Genomic DNA, 21666 nt, shown 5'->3' with positions numbered 1-21666 from the left:
AAAATCCTTTTAAGATTGTGGACAGGAAAATGTGTCGTGATTCTGTACTGAGTATTTCTAATAATGAAGCCAGTCCTATACTATAACAGTTATGTGTGTGCTAGACATGACTGTCACCAAATATTCTGAATAGAAAGCGCAAGAACTATTCATAGCAGTGTGTGCAGTTAGGTAAACGACACCAGTGGATGCAAACTAATGACAGTTCAACCCAAATTCTCAGAATCACAGGGAGAACACACGGAAGAAGTAAATGACAAAGTACAACAATTTTCATCTAAATTTTATTGGTTTTGCATTATTTGCTGTGAGATGCACACTTTAATGCATTTATAAACTCTAACAAATATAAATGAAATGAAACAAATGCTGGTCGTGTTATATCACTGGCTGCTTAAAAGTGACATATATAGGTAAATAAGTAAGTATCCAATCTATTACATGGTAAAAAGGTCATCCATTAGATCTTTTACAAAGTAAACAAGTAAACTTTATCCAATGTATTACAATGTAAATAAGTCTGATTCTTCAAATCTATTACAATAGAAAGATTCACCCACTTTATTACAAGGTAAACCAACAATTCATGTCTTTAAGTTAACAAAGACAAGTCTATTGAATAACTAATTAGTAATCAGAAACAAGAATTTGAAATCTTCGAAAAAATTTCATTTTATTAAATAAATAATCTGTCAATTGCAAAAATGTTTAAGTAACGCATAAGTTGAAATTAATTAAATAAAGCATAAAAACGTTTTAGGATGGATATTTGTAAAAAAAAATAAAAACTATCTTATCTACCTTTTTAAAGTGAATTTACAGAATATTCAGAGAACATCCAATAGGATTTTATATAATCTTTTGAATGGTTTATTGACAACATTAGTAATGTCAATTCTTCTTTTCTTACATTGTTTACTTTTTATTGTTTATGATGAATTCACTCAAATGACCAATTTCAACATGTTCGTAAAATCTCAACCAATACATAATACTCATATTAGTGTATATCTGAGATGACCATTGGTCAACACTTATACATAAAAAGAGATTTTCCCACAATTTATCAGAAAGACAAGTATATACATAATGAAAATTATACAAATTTGGTTCTTTAGAGTGTAAGCTTAGTATAAGCATTGTATATACCTGTATATGAATATAAAACCCTCAATATCATAAGGTGATCAAATAAAAGTTAAATGTCTACATACTGGCACTTTCAAAGAAAATGCTTAAACTGGTTAAAGCTAATTTCAAATTCAAATTGTTTTTAAAAGAAGATAAATATGTTTAAAATCATGGTCATGGTCCTCTTGAGCTAATAATGTTAATATTACTTCAGTATATATAATAGATGATATTGTGTATTCCGATAAAAAATACAATCTTTATACCAGTGTGACTAGACTTTTAAAACTTCTTTAAAACCCATTAAGACAATATACAGATGGTCGCTCAGTGTCTATTGTTGGGTAGACAATACACAATGAATAGAGGTCACGACACCAGTCTATAAAGTCAGGATTATATCATCTTTAACTGCTAAAGAATCTTTCCTGTTTTAGTGATTCCCGCATGCTATTAATAAATGTGAAGTATCTTCTTCATTTTAATAGTATGGTTATGACCAACAGACAGGACTGGATCGGTTATCTGGAATTGTATACAAGTACTATACTGGTACTTTTTAGCTGAGGCTTATGTAATTCTATTGTTCAATACAATGATTTATTTACGTAGAAATCTGGCCCATGATTTTAATGTGGAGAATATCAAATCAGTAAATTGTTAAAGTATTTATATAATTGATATCTGTATATTTATTCATTTAAATATTTTGTATGTCAATTTGGATATCAGAACTACTTTTTGTGATGGTTCCAATTATAAAAGATTTTTTTTATTTTGTATATATATATATCTATATATAAGAGATCATAAACTGAGAGATCTGGATAAATATACTTGAGGATGTCTCTCTGAAATAAAATTAAATAATTTTGTAAAAAGTAGATTACTGAGAACAAAATGATAATAGCTGTTGTGATGAAACTTTCAATAATGAAAAATGGTCTGAAGCTGGGAATAAAGTATTAAAATAAGGAATTAAATAAATGTTTGGGGAATGTTAATATTAAATGAAGATAAATCTCTATATAAATATATCTAAACTAAGCACCATCTGATTAAACATAACAAAATAACTCCAACATAAATAACTAGGTACATGTGACAGTCATGTGGTCACTGTGTGACGATCACATGACATCTAATGACAGAATCTCATCTCAAATTGACTATACCCATTATACTGTTGTTTGTGTCACAGGTAAGGTATACATAGTCTTGCATACCAACATTAAATCTCAATCTGTACTGACAATACATTTCAAACTCAGTCTAAACTAACAATTATTCTCTGTGAAATATATATAAGGAATAATTAAAACATAAATATTAATATTAGAATAACTTCAAAATTAAGTGTTTTCTCATCATTTCTTACATAATTTTGGTTCAAAATATAAATGTTAGCTACAAATTGTAGAAACTGGTTGGTATATTCAAGGGTACAAGTGTTTGCATATAAATTTCAGGATTTTTTTAATGTTTTTATGACTTTACTATTACATGTATTAGGTGGTCAAATGGTGGTCTAATATTTATGCTAACATGAAGTCGCTGATTTGATATTTGAAAAAAACATAATTTCATACAAATTATAAAATAAAATCATGTGTGTTTACGGAACTAAATATTGTTCAAACAATATAATTATAACGAATTTATCCAATGGAACAATTATCAGAATATGGACACTAATATAAATAACATTTTCAGTATTCCACGGCTAACAGTCCCATTAATTCACACTGTTTTGTTAGCTTTTTCTATTTATTATATAAACAAATTCTTAATTGAAACAATGTGTGTAACAATTTGTACATTAACAATACAAACAGAACAAACAAGATATACACTTAATGGTCACATTCTACACAAACAAATGGGGTTTCTTATGGGGAGGTTTTTCTTTAGGGTGTTTGAGTAATAAATTTTAATAACAACTTGACCAATCTTTCTTAAATGGACTTACATTTGTAAGATATGAGCTGCATCGGATAGAAATGCAAGTGCACATTTACATGTACATGTATACAACTTTGATCGATTTTAGGAACATTCAACATGTTCAAATCTGATATAAAAGACAAATTTTGGCTGTTTTATATGGTTCTTAAACAACTCACTTTTCAAACCGTTTACAGACTCACTGTTGATAGATATTTTATTTCAAGCTGAAATAGGATAATGGATATATTTATGTTCACTTTCATAAGGTCCATTTCTATCTGTTGGAGCTCATATGTTACCCCTAACATACCTACCATATTGTTTGTAACACTCATATGTTACCCCTAACATACCTACTGTATTGTTTGTAACACTCATATGTTACCCCTAACATACCTACCATATTGTTTGTAACACTCATATGTTACCCCTAACATACCTACTGTATTGTTTGTAACACTCATATGTTACCCCTAACATACCTACCATATTGTTTGTAACACAAGTGACATTATATAAAAGAACATATGGGCTTTTCTCATTGTTGAAGGCCGTACATAGACCTATAGTTGTTAATGTTTGTGTCATTTTGGTCTTTTGTGGATAGTTGTCTCATTGGCAATCATACCACATCTTCTTTTTTATATGTACACTTTTCTATTCAATTAAGAAGCAACAAGCATAAAGATAAGGAAATGTGGTATGATTGCAAATGAGACAACTATCCATAAGAGATCAAATGAAATAGATGTTCCCATACTTTTTTAAAATCCTTGTTTTCACAATCAATGTAACCATTAACTGTACATCTGTTTGTTTCTAATTAACAAAAACAACATGGCAAACTATTGCACAAATTTCATAAACAATTATATACACAAAATTTACACATACTATTTATAGACATGAATTAATCAATAAATAAATCACCCATTGCACTTTGTTTAGAAAAAGCTATATGTACATTTGTATTCTGAAGATGACTATCATTATTTGTGTCACTGCACTATTAGAATCCATTTAAAAGTGTACTATCATCGCAAAACAATTTTCAATATCAATTTTTGAAAAAAAAACTATACTGAATCCACTATCTTCAATCTGCTTTGCATATATATGAATGCCAAATGCCTTGCTAGTCTACCATTTTTCACCTCTTATAAATGCTGTCTTCAAATTTGTATTCAAGTAGCACTTTTATTTAAGTACAAGTATTTCCCCAAACATTTGACAATTTCTAAATGAATTAATCATACATCATATTGTTAATCAATAATTATGGCACTGTACAAGAATTGTAGGTTTGTGATGACATTGTATTTTGTGACAAGTTTAAGCATGAAAAAAAGAGTCTATGATGATTTGAGATCCATATATAGAATTAATTGTCCTGTTATTTCTGACTGCAGTTCATCTTCATTTTTCTATCAATTTTCCCACAGATATAACTATTTAAATGAACAAATATTGAATGTAAGGTCAAATTTTCCTTAAAAGGCCTCTTTTGGTGTCAATACTGACCACTGGATAACTGACCATGGATGTTGTATCACAGACAATCATTACAGTTACAGTAACAGCTGACCGGTTCTTTCCTGGAAAAGAACATTTATATTTGTGTTACTATAGGGTAACATAGTTTTAAATACTTTGTTTTCTAGATTTACAATTTGCATTCTGTCAATGCAATTGTTTTGATCTTTAATCTTACTTCAATTCAATTTGATTGATTGGAAATAATTTTAACCATATTTAGTTAAAAAAACTCAAAGCTAACAGACCCAAACAATGGTGTTGTGTTCAATATTTTTGGAGATGCCTCGTTTTCAAACTTGAAGACAATTCAGTACAGAATTTATAGTAATATAAATTATGAATTCAAAGTTAGTAGTGGCCATGGGTAACAGATCCCTGTACTGAACAACAGACCAGTATATTGTTATATATTTGATTATCTTTGGGCAATCATCAATGATCACTAGAATTAAGATTAAACAAACAGCCACTGTATTATTGTGGCACACTTCTATTATTATCCATACTGTATTAAGATGTATACAATTAAACTACCAGCACAAAATATCATAATTATCTGATTGATTTTAAACCTTTCCATGACAGACTTTAATATGATGAACAATTTGTAAAAAAGTCAACATCTATTGAAAGCATGGTAAAACGGTAATCCATGGCAAGATACCGTAACAACAACAGGAATGTTAAATGACCCTCATCATGTGTAACTCAACGTTACTTCATTTAACAAAACTGATTAAGATGTTTGTTTAATTCAGTCAGACATAACATGTCTATAGAAAAACACCAGTGACCCATCCCTGAAACAATCTACCATCATTTTCTTCCTTATTTTTAGATAATTAGATACAACAGTCTCAACAGATTTTAACAAAGCAATTTAAGCTCAAGCTTCTTTTTAACAAAGATTACTACTTGAAACTTTCTTGTGATCATGATCTGATCATATGAACATGTTATTAAATTGATGGTTTTGAAAATTTGCAACCTTTCGATACTTTTATTATCAATCAAAAGAATATTAGCAAATATACAGAAATATGGACCTACATCTGGGCTATTGAAATAAATCAGGTCACAATAAAATACATAACACCTTGAGAACTTCCATTTTCTTGAGAGGCTGTTATATGTTTTAAATATCAAGTCGGTTAAGAGCTCTACAAAGCTCATGTTTACCTGGTTGAATTGTACGTACCATGACAGACATAACATTTACTTACTTACTCACTTACTGACTTAGAGGCTACCATTAAGGAAAGGAAGATAAGATGCAAATTTCACTGATTTTTTCACCTAAAAAACTTTAAAATTTTCACACCAAAAAATACAGTAAAAATCCTGATTATATTTGAACTGCAAGCTGAAAATGAGGACATCTGAAACTCCCTTCCACGAGAAATTACATTCCATTTCCTATATTACAATAGAACACTTTGTGCCACTCATGTCTTTGAAGGCAGCTGATTTTTGTCAGTAAAATGTTGTTTTTCAAGGCAGCTGATTCTCACAACAGGGTTATGAATTATGATTATCATGACGGTAAGGATATATGATCTCTTGAAATGGGGACCATCATTTTCTATAAAATTTGTGTTTTTTAATTTTGTAAACTTCGTTATTTTTTAACAATATTAACAAACATTTAAAATCAATTTAAACCTATGCAATACCAACTTTTAAAATTATTAATATGTGGTTACAATCATAACAAGTAGTGCCTACTCCCTGTGGATCGTTTGTTCGATCGTTTGTTCTCTCAGGTTTCACTTTGAAAACAGTTCACCTTGTTTATTTCCATTGATAACTGACAAACACAACAAGGCCATGATTAATATTTTAACATTAAAAATACTATGTGCATTATAACAGGCATAAAATGCGTTTTGTTACATACAAGATCTCGAACACGATATGACGATCGCGTGACTGCACCTCGTGTTTGTATAAACTACTTCTTAGGTCAAAAACAATCATTATAAAACCAGTGATAATATGCGTCCTGCACAAATTGCATGAAGATCGTTAATCGACCGATTTCGGGTCAAAATAATTACCAACTAAGTTTGAACGAGGATAAATACAGCATGTCATATGCCAAACACAGCGTTGACGTAAACAAAAAGAATATTCTCAATGTAATTTCATACTCTGCAGATTGTATAATATCATCGGAAAATATTGCAGAGGAAAATAATATGCAAAAAAATCATTTACATAATAACACCCTATCTGCATAACTCCACCTACTAGAAAAAATGTAATACCTAAATGCCAAACGCAGTGAAGCGATTTTTAAACTAAGTTATAATAAATATTTTGTACACAGAACAGGGTCAAAACAATTTAATTTATTAAAGCTGAACGAGATACAAAATGGCGAGTATTAGGTTCCAACTTATAAATCCAGAACATGGTAAAATATGCCTTTTGGAATTAATTTGATATAATTCAACCCCGTCAAAGTTGGGAGGTTCTGAATGGAGGCTTTGTTTAGATATCGACAAGATCCTGCATGGCGTCACTACAGTGGTTGACCTATATATAGCAATTCAATTATAGTCATTGTCCGATCAAATTTTCTGTGAGTTTGTACAATAGAATATGTTTACGAGATTTGAAAAATAATAGCGTGCATTGACATTACGTCAAAATTAAATAACATTAATATCTCTTAATTACTGTTGACGTTTTCGTTTCCCTCTTTTATTCATTCCCATGTTAAATATAGAATTAATAAACATTACACTACTAATTTTTTGTCATAAAATGGAAAACTGCTTATCAATTACATCAAACGCACCTTTTGTATCTTTCAAGGTTAGACATTATATTGGGGTTGTAAATGTTGATATCGTTTATGTAACCCCTACACATATCATTGTAATATAGTGAATCATCATGCCTGATTAGTTTTTATGTAACCTAAAGAGTTATATGATACAGGGGATCTTTGATATGCCTGGGTTGATTTAATGAGAACAGATTACAACCAAAGGAAGATAACTCTAGCAGATCTTTGTGGACCATTTTTTTTATTTTAGGAATGAAACGATTGATTGCTTAACACCCAAAAAATGCAATAGAAAAAAATTCATCAAAGAACTTATATTTTCACCTTATTGGACTTAAGAGAACTGACCAGTTAACCTCATTTGGGTAGTTGGCTGATAATTAAATCTAAAGTCATATTGTTCACAACATTAGCCTGTAGGGATTCGAATTGAAAACACCTTTTTAAATGCTCATAACTAACAATTATAGTCAAAAATTATTAAAAACAGAATTCCTTCATGAAATGTTATTTTTTTAGTGCAAATGCACTTGAAATTAAGACTCTCCCATATCTCAATATCTTCAAAACACTGTGACAACAAAGACAAAAAAATATATCAATTTAAACCATATAGCTGTACAATCTGGAATTTAACCACTCCTTAGATTTACAAAAGGTTTGGGTTTTTGTATTATATTTACAATGTGAAATGTTTTACATTCACATCAATCCCTGTAATCTTCTATAGAGTGTATTAGAAATTCAGGGCAAAGTAAGTATTGCAATATTTATGTGAGTGCACTATATCTGATACCAAAATGATCAATCTTTGCTAAAATTTCCAAATATTGTATCCTATTTTTAGAAAGGAATCTGAATCTAAGCTAAATATTTGATACTTAATGTTATATATAAATTCTGGCATCCCATTCAATTAATTATGTTATTTATCCAATTAAGACAGTTAAAAAATTTCAGAGTATATTAGGTCCGAGGACACAGTTATGTCGTAGTGCATTTCTTTGAGTCAAGAAATGAAAATAAAAAAATCCCACCTGCGCTTTCTCAATAATATTTTTACAGTGTGTAATACTACTTTTGGGACAAATTATAGAAAAATTATAGAAAAATTCATTGGCTCTAACTCAAAATATGGTAAATTTTATGTTAAGGGGGACTTTAATCAAATCTTTTGACAGCTTCAGAGTGCTAATTTTAATCCTTTTTCAGCTGGACCAAATCACTATTTGCACTTTAAAATTCATGATCCAAATTTTTTTACAGTGTAATTTCATCCCCCTACTTGCTATTTGAGTCATAAAACATGAAGAAATACATTTGGAAGAGGTATAAAAAATTGGCAAGTAACACACTGTCCACACTAGGGACTATATTCGTGGACAAATAACTGTGAACTTGGACTATATATTTAAATTTGAAAATTTAGAATATAATTCTACATGCATAGTTCTGAACAGATATGGGGGCGGATTAGTCAAAACAAATTTAATCAATGGAATGTGTATAAAAGTTCATCAAACTGGTCAGAACCTGTGCACCAAAAATTAGTAAATATATATATATATATGACACCTGTGCATCATGAAAAAGTTGTAATTTTCTACCGAGAGTTTTAATGTAAATGGCTATTAACAAAATGAGGGAGTGGGAGTCGAGGTAAATTGAAAAATCAAATAAAATTGTCATTTATTTTTGTATTAAATGAAAATTGTAATGTGTAATGCATGTACACAGCTGTATCAAATCTGAACACATGTATGTAATGGTTTATTAAAGAATTATATAATTTATACCTTTAAGTTCCTCATATTTTTCAAGGTCATACAGTATTTAACGAAGCTTTGGATGATGATATACTCTGTGAAGAATCGTCACTCTGACTCAGTGTTCGTTCAAACTCTTTAGCTTCCTCTGCAGCTTTTTCTTTCTGAGCCATCTGATAGGCTACCTCAAAAGCTTCTCCAAGGGTCATAATCACCTCTCTAGCTAAATCCTGGAACAATATAGAATATAATCACATAAATTATGTGTAACATGTACAGTAATAATATTCAAAATTTTCTGGCCACTGGTCAGTTCAGAGTTATAAGTAACTTAATTGAAACAGTTACATATTAGAATTTTATTTGCCTAAGTTAAACAGCTCAGCAGAGGTGAATTTACCTATAATTCACAGGTAATATTAGTTTCAACAATTACCTACTCATTTTACAAATGTGCCATGACAGAATTTGAATTAAAATGACCAGTAGATAGGCAAGGATGGGTGTTTTGCCATGGAATCATGTAACATGTATAATATAGATATTAGATGCATGTATCCCAAAACATGTATAATATAGATATTAGATGCATATATCCCAAAGGAGGACTGTGGTTTAGGGTCATCTTAAACCAAATAAAACAAATGATATAGTTGTCAATAAGTTGCCACTTCTGGTTTGAAAATAAAATCTGATGCCTCATCTTGATGAGTTTCATACTTTATGATATATTTCAGGAGTAACAAAGTGTATTTATGCTATCTACCTAACAGACTCTCTTTACAAGTTTCCTTTTAAATTTCTACAACGCAGAAAATTCTACCTGCATTCACAAAAATCAACATTTGCACATTTAAGTAGGGTAAATAAAATATACAGAAAAAAACTGTTTATATTTTTGAGAGATCATTCATATGACAAACATCAGGGTCATCCTGGAATTTCAAAATAGCATACAATTTTTTTTAGAAATTAAAGCCTCACATCCATAACTTTGAAATTCCTTTCCAATCATGTGTGACAAAGTAAGCTAAAAACATTTTGAAATATTTTTATTCACCCTCACAGTTGGTATTAAATATATTTTCAACAGAATCTTGTTTTTGTATATATTTCTTGTTACATGAGGAAAATAAAGTGCACCAAATGCAAGTCAATAAATGTGTTGGGTAACACCACCAACAATAAGCAGCCATGTGTACTTAGCATAAGCTTGCCCTGCAGGGAGCAGATCAAAGAGGGAAGATGTTCTCGACCAATAATACACCAATACAATACAATGTTCATCTACCATAAAACAGAATCCAACGACGACTCTTAAAATACAATTATTTAGCTTTCCGTAATGGTTTGTTAGTCGACAACAATAAATGCATGAAATCTCAGTTCTCAACCAGACTTCAAAGAAGAGATCAAAAGTCATGCCCACATGGGGTAGAAAGCCTGTTCGGTAGGAGTTGTAGGTCACTTCTATTAAATCCATATAGGGATAAACTTAATCTCTTGTGACGCTTAATCTTAATGGATTCATTTTAATTTTGCTAATTTGTCATTGAAGTGATTTTAGTGCATAATAACGTAATGGAAATTATAAATAAAATTTCTTGTATAAAAGCTATTCCAATTGTTCCCCAACAATGCTTATGACTTTTCATTATAGCCAGGTTCTGTTAGTCATATATCATTTCTAGGAAAAAAGGAGTGTTAAAACATGTCAGTCATATGTAAGCTGTGGTTTTATTATTATATTAGTTAGATAATATAGGAGGGGAAATCCCTTGGACAAATAAAATTAAACAATTGTCAGAAAACGCATTTCAAAAATTGCTCTTCTGTTTAACACTGGACACTTTTGTTCATGATGAAAAGATAGCAATACAAGCTCTGCATATTAGATACCTCAGATTTACTTTGTACACTTTATGTTTCCTTACATGCAAACTCACTAAGTTATATATAAATCCCCCAAATTTTCAATATGGAGTATTTAAACAATGTCATATACAACGGAAATTGCCTGAGATACAAATCATTGAATACACAATCTATTCCAAAAAGGGGGGGGGGGGTTGTAAATAGTAAATAAATTAATGGCATTTTTACTTTTTGTGTTCAAACTGCGTTGATAATTTGTTTAATGAATGATTGTTTATAAACTTGGACAAAAAATTATTTTCATTGCTACAAGCTAATTAAAAGCGTACATGTAAATCTGAACTTGATTGAACTTTTTACAGTTTAAATGTTTCTTCTTCAACTCATTTGAGTAATCAACAAAAACAACCATTACTTTGAATTCCATATATTTTAAGTATGCAATTCCTTAAACTTTTTGAAGTGCAATATTGATATTTTTTGTTCGTTGTTCATATTTTTTCAAAATACTTGACGATCTGATGTAAAATAGCCAACCTTACACAAAAGACATGCATGATACACTTGTAAGGCCAACATACAGTAAATCTATTTAATATAAATAACATATGAAGCCATCAAGTGCCTATTTGGATAACCGTTAATTAAAGCAATTGACTAAGGCAAAGTCTAGGACACATCGATAAAGCCAAAGGGTATCTTAATATTACCGGACATTTAACCCTACAATTATGTCGTAGTTTATTACAATTTAAACCATTATTCTTCAGACATTTTGACAATAAGAATAGGTGCAGACAAGTCAATGACAAGGACAAGAATGTCTTTAATAAAGTCTACTATGAGGTTAACATTAAGTATATTTCTTACCATTTAGTATTTATCTTATGTGAAACCTCTATATAGAGAGCATACAAACAGAAAGTTGCTAAAAGACCAGAGATTATTCTGAATGATTTTTTATAATAAAAAACAAACATGTTTTCAAACATAAATCTTCAGGAAATTTTATTTTGGAATGTACAAACAAAAGTTGAAAATTAGCATTTTTCGACTTTTTCTGTTGCTGCATGTAAAAGACAAATTATTCGTTAATAAAGATAAAGCTGTCAGTCATTTGACTTGTTAAATCCTTGTTAACTGCCATCATTTTCATGTTTATAACAAAGGGATACCTAACTATACCACCCACATACGATATAAACATCTTATCTCATCACAAATCAATATACGATGACCTTTCACTTACTTAAAATCATTTAGGCTTCATATCATTTTTTAAATAAAGACGAAATATAATTGGATTATTTACTTCTTAATTACATGTGACTATCTTCTGACAAAAGTATTTCAGGTACAAAATGTTGAAAACAAAGTTTAATTTGTGATGGTACGAGAAGATTTAGTGACATAAGCGTGGACGAGGATTTAAATGTTGACAGGTACTATAAGTATGTCGGACAGATGGCGATTAAAACCTGCTGATAGTCAGGACAGATGTAGAATTGCCAAGGCTTCCCTCCCTTACCTAATGATGGGTAAAATTAATTGGACAAACTGAAAACTGTTGGTAAATTGGGCGAACAGTGTGTAACCATGCATAGGTTTAAGTAGTACAAGGGAGATAACCATGTTACAGATTTACCAATGGACGAAACATCATTTAATGAAATTCTTGTAGCAATGACAATAGAAATAATTAATTCCTTGTTTGCAGTATTGCCTTCAATGCATAAAGACCTGCCTTTTACACTAATGATGGATAATAAAACTGTGTGATTTCTGTCACGGGGTCATTTGGGGTGGTACTCGCTTGGATAACTTTAACATTGAATGGACTATCAATTAGTAACATGAAAAGTCCTTGTTACTGATCTAATTATATCTCAAATTGTATAAATGTACATAATAAAGGAAGTCCCCTTGGAGCATGTTCTACTTGGTGGAATACCTACCCGGGAAAAACATGTTCCAATATTTCTATGATTATAATAACCAATATTATGTTTGAAATTGTTTTTTTTTTTTAAATACATGTAATTTCAACAAAAAAGATTTCTCTATAAAGTTATAAATGCAAGCATCATATTTAAGGAAAATATGAAATTATAAAAAAATATCATGTCTGCTAGAATCCTAACAATTTTTTATTATGAATGCATTTTGTGCATAATATTTGAATTGATAATTTTAAAGAGGAGGCATGCTGTCAAAAATAGTATTATAATTAATATTAATAATCTTTTTTTTTTCTTTCTTTCAATGCTACATGTTTGTAGTGTTTAATGTCTATCGTTTTGTAATTAATATGCCTGTCTGTCTGTCTGTCTGTTTGTTTTTGTTTTGTATTTTAGGAACAATTCTATTGTTTGGATTTTAGACTTATAAAATTCTTATTCTTATTCTTTATTCCCTGCATTGGAGACCTATTGGTAACCTTCTGCTGTTGTCTGTTCTATGGTCAGGTTGTTGTCTCTTTGACACAATTCTCCATTTCCATTCTCAATTTTATTTACATGTATCATGCTCTCTTGCGATGTGTGTGTATGTATGTATGTATGTATGTATATGTGTGGATTTATTAGTGTGTGTATACTTACAGCAGTTCTTACACTGAACACATGGCAATAATGTTTACAAGTTTCATTGTCTCTTGTGATGTATATGTGTGTGTGGGTATGTGTATTAGTGTGTATTAGTGTGTGAATACTTACAGCAGTCCTTACACTGAACACATGGCAATAATGTTTACAAGTTTCATTGTCTCTTGTAATGTATGCAAAGAAGTTCATACTCTCTGCATCCTGGCATGCACAAAATATGTTACCAATTTCATGATCACAGATAACTTTCTGAAATAATAAAACAGAATTCAAGTTTAAAGAACACATTGATGCAAGTATAAAGATATCCAACAAACAAAATAATTCTCAAAACAGCAAAACCTATGAGAAATGAGTTACTTTACATGTTTCAGCTAATTTGATAATATATCAATGCTAGGATCTAATTACATGTTCATTGTCAAAATTTATAAAAACAAATTATTTTGAAAAATTCATCTGCAAAAAGTAGATTTTTTTTAACAGCATAACAGATAAATTCTTCAGCTAATAATCTGACCTTTGATTTGGCATCTATAAATTTGACCCCTCGATAAGATATAGACAACATAATGGTGGGTATCTTTGCTATGGCATCCGCTGATTTCTGAAGAGAAATAAAAGAATGGTGGATAATTATAGGATTGAAATAAATTATAATCAAAGATAAAATGATATAAGGTCACAATATTGCTGGTATATTGGCTTATAAGGTAGATAACATTGGAAAATAATTCATTGTGCACTTTTCCGTGTATAAATATATTTCTCAAGGTACATATATATATTTGTGAGTGTTATAAACAATAATAATTTACATAGGTTTTTGTTATATTTGATTATTGATGTAGGATAATTTTGAGGTTATAAACCAAAACTTCTTGTTTAGATACTTGAGAAAAATTAATAAAAAAAGAAAAATGTTTCTCTTTTTGGAAAGACTTTAATGTAACTAAAAAAATAGAAATGTAGTTAAAGCTTTCTAATTGAAAGAAATACAATATTAACCTTTCAATAATGGAAGTTCTGGTGTAATTAAAATGTTATTGCTTACAAATAAACTCAAATCTTAAAAACTATTCATACCGCATCAACCTCAAAAACAATTCAAATAAAATGCTTGATAGAACATTTATTTTTTTGTTGGTTAAAATGGCAGAAAATTCTCTGATCTTTACAATGTCATTATATTTGTTTAGCATGGATTATTTCTGATTTCACTATCAAATTCAAACAGGAAAATGTAAGGAATGACTTTAACAATCTATCTTTTCATCAAAATGATTAATGAGTAAAAGGAAGAATACAACATCATTAGCCTCATCTTTAAACCAATGCTCTTTGATTTATATCCTTATATATCTTTATCATAAACGCTTGACTGAATCTGAAAATGAATGCAGAAGTCATTACTGTTTTTAAATTAATTTTTGCTCTGGAAATTGTCGGAAATGAATTATTTGGAACAGAAAGAAATGAAAGTTAAAGAAAAGAAGCACATGCACCATCCTTATCTGTTCTGAGTTGTATAAGATGCAAGTTTCATTAAGCAACATCATATATTAATTTCCCATATCGATGACGAGATTTGGGAATAATGTCAAAGGCATAAGACATCTACGACCCTTCTTCCAGTGTCATCATTGTAAAGACATTCATCAACACTTAGATTTCCGCTAAATAGCAATGATATCAATACATCTGATGATCTCCGATGGAAACGATCGAGTCAGCTGATCCAATCTTACGAGAGATGTACACTTCATAACCATCAAAAGTCAAAATGGTGAAATATAAAATATGAAGATGAATGTCTCGATGTGAATTAATATATCTACGCTTCATTTAACATTTTATCAGGAGAAAACTATTATCTATGGAGGGTTCTAGACCAGCATGCCAAAGTGTCAATCACTGATTTAATCCTTTTGTCCGCGGACAAGATTCACATTCATCATGATAACATGAAAATAGCCCATTTTTATAATTAATTTTTTTCTTGGAATGTATTTAGTTCATAAAATAAAATGAAATATGTTCTATGTTTCAATAAGTTAGTTACCCTATAACACAAATATATAGTAATCAAATATAGATATATTGAGGTCCAAATACAGTTCTCCTACAATCATGACAATGGTCATGGATCAAAATTTTAAATTGTATTTAGTTCATTTCATCTTCTGAATAATTTCAACCCAGATGACAAGAGATCAAACTTCAAGATGAAAGTAGAAAGTGACCACAACTGGTTATATTCCTAATTTGGGATTTGTACATTATATGATGATAATGAGAAGGCTCAAGACATATTGTAGATACATTGAGGTCCTTATAAAGTTCTAAACAATGAACATAGATCAGAAATCTAACAATCAGTTTCTGAATACTTTCAAAGCAAGAAATCTGACTTCAATGTAAATAGACAGTGACCACAATTGGGAAGATTCACAATTTGGGAAAGGACTACATTAAAAGTTGACGAAACTTAACTTTTGAATAAATTAATGAGTATTTAACCTTGCCTTTTTTTTTTTTTTTATCTTAAAAGGTGTGATAATAAATTATCCAGTTCTGCATGGGTTTTTAAAATTCAAAATGCTCACAACTTTTCTACCTAAATCTGTTGATTTAGATTTGTAGATAATAGGTTTGAGGAGGTAAAACAAAAGTTTAAGTATTTCAAAAGAACTTTATATTGATTAAAGTTTTTAACTTCGAAAAATTCATGAAAACTTGTGTTGTTCCCACTTTTTGAGATTATTACACCCCAACTGACCTAGTTTGATTTCAACGTTGCATGGTGTTGTACCCGTAACATCCTACTATTCACAATGGTATAAATTGATCTTAATAAAAGCTGTGCTGTTTGACTATAAATTAGATTAAATGGCACCAACTGAGTCTGGGAAGATGAAGTTTTCTAAAGACTCTTATTTAAGTCTGTCCTATATCCCATCAGATTTTATTTTTTTCATAAAAATCTAGTTGCATACTTTTTCTACTAGAATATTTTGTGAAATTGGCCACGGTGACCTATAGTTGTTCATTTTTTGTGTTATTTGGTCTCTTGTGGAGAGTTGTCACATTTGCAATCATAACACATCTTCTATTTTATACAAAATGATGGTTTTCCATGAAATTCTTAGTCTTCACAAGAACAGAACTTGGTATAAAACTTAAAATTGTGATTCTTTTGTCATACCACCCAAAGTAACATTCATTCAAGGTTTATAAGGTTGGATATACTAGATAGTACCCATATTTTTTATAGTCTTTCTCAACCTTGATAGAGGTTTTTACAGAATCTTTCTATTCAAATTTATTTCTGTATGAGAATCTGATATTTAATCTATTTTGATAAAATGTCAATTTCATTCAGTATTCAAAAGCCTAGAATCAGATTACAACGGAATAAAAAGAGAAAGAAATTAAACCTTTTATAAGATGAATTACTCAAATAATACTGAAGAAGAAAATTTAATTTTCATTGTGCGGGTCATCTATTATAATAGACGCAAAGTAATGACACCGATTTGTGTAAAATCGTAGGTACGCTCAATTGAGTTAAGTAAGGTTGGATGAGTCTTGCCGAGGAAAAACAGGATTCATTACTTCTATACAATATGATGCGCTGCATACAATCCAATAATGTCAGAAATTTCCAAATCAACATCAATCAGAAAGTACGAAATCGACATCCTTTGATTTTCTATTTCTAAACCAATACTACAAACATTTTGTATAGGTCAGTTAATGGCGACTTCTTCATGGAGAGACAGACTTATTCAAAAAACAGGAAAAATTAATGATGAACCATTCTGTACATATTAAATCAAGCTTTTCACATAAACTTCAAAGTAGGGAACGTTTATTCTCGATCGTGGACATCAAATATGATGTAAATTGTAGAAACGTACACCAGAATGAGAAGTAATTAAGGCGATTAATTAAATCATCTTGCCACAATTTGATGTCATCATAATATAGATGGTACTTGTTCACGGTCCAATACACATTAGATTTGCCTAGTGAAATGATGTATGCAACCGTTTGTCAGTTCGGGAATGAATGCGGAATAATCGCCCAAAGCAGCATGAACGAAGAGCAATCACAAATAAGGGAAAAAGATATAAGTTTGTTTAATGTATATAACAAATACAACTTAGTTCATAGTTGTGTAAGTTATCAAATGCCCAATATACGAGATTCCAGCACGGATCACAGAACCTTATAGTGAAAATGAAATTGATAAGGCACGGATCATAGATTAACAAGAGTAGCTATACGTGTTGATAGAATGATCAAAGTCAGTGATGCTAATTGAAAGAGTAAACAAAATTTACTTTCAATTAATTTGAAAATCAAATAAAGCAATTAATTAGGAATTATAAGTATCAATTGGTTCACTTAAAATGGGTGTGAATAAATTTGTCGCTAAACATATTTTAGGTTTGAATTTAAAAAAAAAAATTTCATGCAGTACAATATATATCGACTAACTGCCAATACAATATGTCTGGTTTGTATGACTAATTCATGAAATTTAAAAAAAGTTAACTCCCCCCTGAGCCTACTACTGCAACAGCATGTATGTCTCACTTTAATGCTAGTTGAGACTAAATGATTATTCAACTTTTCAGTGTATTGATACATATGAACAAAAGAGTAACTAATCATCAATTTTAAACCCAAAACTATCTTTACCTGCTTTTTCAAACTATCTAATTTAATAGCACAACTATAGAATCTAACCTATGTAAAGTTTGTCAAACTGTTATTCCAATATGGTTTATTGGTAAGTTACACCAGATTTTATTGAATATCCAAATGATTGTGCAATACACTAAAATTTAGCTTTTACTTATAACGAAGGGGCATTACTCTAGATGTCAAACTCCAACTTAACTTGCATTCGATTATTATGTTTAGTTTTCAAACAATTTCATTAAACCATATTCAATAATAGAGTGGTAGATTCTGGGTATCTGTTTTTCTCCCCTTGTATTTTCTCGCAATTTTTTATACATCCAAGAGTGCTAACTTCCTAAATCTGAACAAATTATAATGTTTTTTCTTTTACAAATTGTGACTTGGATGAAGAGTTGTCTCATTGGCACTCATACCACTTCTTCTTATATCTAATTAAATCTTAATCTAATTGATGCAGGTATAACAAACAGAAGAGAGGAAACCACTTGTCAAACTTTACAACAAAACATTATTACTATGTTAATACCACATCATTTCGTCTCTGGTGGAGATTTTGTCTTATTGGTAATAATACCACATCATTTGGTCTCTGGTGGAGATTTTGTCTTATTGGCAATAATACCACATCATTTATTTATATATTTATCAACCTGTTGTTTGATTCTAACAAATCCAAACAAAAACACATGTCTGATCAGAGTTACTCTTCAAAAAAACATTAATTAGTACATAGTAAAAATCATACTTCTTAGAAAATGTACTTCTTTTTAACTTTTAGTTCATGTAAATTATACTAACAAGGTGTTTCAAGAGGAATAACTCTTGCTGTTTTAGCTTCAATTTACTGTTATAAAATCAAACAACAAAGAAGTGATTAGAACTGTTCTTTTTCCATAAATTATAGCTAATAAATTATCATGTACATTAAATTTTGCTTATCAAATAAAGCTGGTTCATAATATATGGATTATTAATAAAAGTATAGTTTATTATTAAATACATTGGAGTGAATCTTTAAATAATTTAAAGCAGTTGGAGGTTTTAAAGCGTTTATAAGGGAAAAGATATTAAAGCTCTACTATTAGTAGTGTCTGTATAATTTAACTGTAGATCAATTGATGTGATTCTTCAGTACAAATAACAAATTCATATATAACAGACATCTAATGCCTGACACGACTGTCTGTTTGTTTGGTGGGATTATTTTAAATTCCAAAACAGACTTCTATCTAAGAAAAGCCAACTTTCTTATTTTCCAATGAAGTCTTCATAAAGAAAACTTTTTTGAGAATATAGCTTTATCTTTTTTTTTAACTATAAAGGCTGCTATATATACAATAGTACATATATTGTAAACAATTCAAAATAGTTTGTTAGTATAATTTACTATTCATAATGCAAAAGTTGTCATTAGAATGACTAGTATTATATACATCTTAATTTATGATATATATGGCATATTATTCATCATTAAAAGAAAAAAAAAGAAAGGAAGAGAAAAGTACTAAATCATCAAAATGCTGATCAGCAGATATTTTTTTTTGATTGTGTATAAATGTAAGGCATTCAATAAGTCAAATCATCTATCTTGAGGCAAACAAAAATAATAGTCAGTATAAATATAAAAGAAGAATACAAGTGACTGTTTGGTCCAAAATATAAATATATAAGTCCACTCTAAATTATAGAAACATGCCAATTGTTTGACAAGCCAGCAAATTAAATTCAAATTAGTCTTACTTGTTGTCGTTTGTAATTCTAATAAATTAGATATAGGTACATAAGCAATATTGACATATATATAATTTGTGGAAATATTTACCAATCGGGGACTGTGTGCCTAAATACACAATACATACACAATAAATCTCCTATAATAGTCGTACACCTTAATATAAAGGTTCTATTAGGGTATAAACCTTGTTTGTATTTCTGTAGTAGGTAGGTTTCATTATACACTTTTATCATATGTTTAGTAGTAAATACAGTAGTTTTGCATATGTGATAAATAGCCACCTGCTGAATGCATATTGCGCAACTTTGATGCACACCCTTTATTGCATACCTTTTATCACACCCCTACTTCTTTTTTTTTTTTATTTTTTAATTAATTTTTTTTTACCATCTTTTTTTTTTTTTTGCTTAAGAAAAATTTTCCTCAAAATAGGTCCAATAGAACGGTCATTTGGGCATGACGCAATTTATTGAATGACGTCATTGTTTGGTATGTGACGCCACAAACGTCAATTTTTCATATTTTTTGGCACACTAAATTGATCTATAAAAAATACAAAACACACAAAAAAATACAGTAATAAACCAAATATTTAAAAAAAAACAGCACGTAAATTGTAAGGTAACCCAGGAGCTACAGATAAATAATTAGGCAGTTCTTTTAAGGCCTTTGAAACAAAACAAAAGTAGAACTCAAGGTAACCCAGTGCTATGGATCAGAAAACAGTTCATATAATATAATACTCTTTTGTTGAAATATATGATAAAGCATATAAAACATGGCAAAATCCGTGTATTATTCTCTATGCACTGAATAGACAGAACATATCAATATTTCAATTACTAAACCCCTGCTTTTCAAAACGGCAATCTTTTGTGAAACAGATTATTCTTTTCATTCCCATTTCTATCATCAGAAGTTGAACTTTATATTTTTTAAAATTAATGGAAGAAAATACAAGAAACTGAACAGAACTGAATGTAAACATGGTTAAACTGTTTTTAAACAAGATGGTAGATTTCACAACATGATACAGAGAACATGAAATATGGCACAAGGGAGGTTACTCGATCGGATTTAGAAAAAAACAAAAAATGTGAAAAAGGGAAAAGTTGAAAAAAATATAACAAACTGAAACAACATAAAACTAACTAAAAGTGAAAATATATTGGGTGAGGGGATTAAAGGATAGATTTATAATATTTAAATATTGTAACAAAACAATTTAAGATTTAAACAAGGTTAAAAACATGCAGACATCTTCTGACACCAACTGATATTTACAACCAACCTGGATTTTCCTCTTAAACTTAGTCTGTTAGTAATTAAACAAAATTGTTACATTAAAATAAAGGAAAATTAATAACATGTGATGCAATTAATAGCTACTTAAGGCTGTTCTCTAAATGAAGCTCCATTTAAACTTGAATGAAGTCTTAAATATAATTTAATTCCAACTAATTTTTTTATTTAGCAGCTCTAATTTCTAGCTATACATTCTAACAAATTGCAAACACAATTTTTCTTGAAAACCAGAAAAGAAATCTTGAATTATACTACCTTTAT

At 29.6% G+C, this 21666-nt stretch overlaps 1 protein-coding gene and 1 long non-coding RNA gene across 11 annotated transcripts in view; both read right to left on the bottom strand.

The window, feature by feature from the left end:
* Positions 1 to 269: 269 nt before the first annotated feature.
* On the bottom strand, positions 270 to 3606 carry LOC143082104 (uncharacterized). Its single transcript, XR_012980277.1, has 2 exons — positions 3561 to 3606; positions 270 to 3388 (listed from the first exon to the last, which is right to left on the bottom strand). It is a non-coding gene; the product is annotated as an uncharacterized LOC143082104 (long non-coding RNA).
* Positions 3607 to 3728: 122 nt separating this feature from the next.
* LOC143082101 (uncharacterized) overlaps positions 3729 to 21666 on the bottom strand; it is a 92361-nt gene continuing 74423 nt past the window's right edge. For 6 of the 10 annotated variants that reach the window (XM_076257653.1, XM_076257649.1, XM_076257655.1 and 3 more), the window contains 5 exons: positions 21392 to 21415; positions 14173 to 14259; positions 13764 to 13901; positions 9205 to 9404; positions 3729 to 4673 (listed from right to left, as the gene is read on the bottom strand). In XM_076257653.1, coding sequence (XP_076113768.1) covers positions 9231 to 9404; positions 13764 to 13901; positions 14173 to 14259; positions 21392 to 21415 — 423 coding nt within the window. In that variant the 3' untranslated portion in view covers positions 3729 to 4673; positions 9205 to 9230. Of the gene's footprint in view, positions 4674 to 9203; positions 9405 to 13763; positions 13902 to 14172; positions 14260 to 20105; positions 20124 to 20187; positions 20206 to 21391; positions 21416 to 21666 lie in introns of those variants that run through there. The other 4 variants (XM_076257651.1, XM_076257652.1, XM_076257654.1 and 1 more) reach the window with 4 other exon arrangements.

Source organism: Mytilus galloprovincialis, chromosome 7 (assembly GCF_965363235.1).
Source record: "Mytilus galloprovincialis chromosome 7, xbMytGall1.hap1.1, whole genome shotgun sequence".
Lineage (NCBI taxonomy): Eukaryota > Metazoa > Mollusca > Bivalvia > Mytilida > Mytilidae > Mytilus > Mytilus galloprovincialis.
This window is presented reverse-complemented; position numbering and strand designations above follow the sequence as displayed.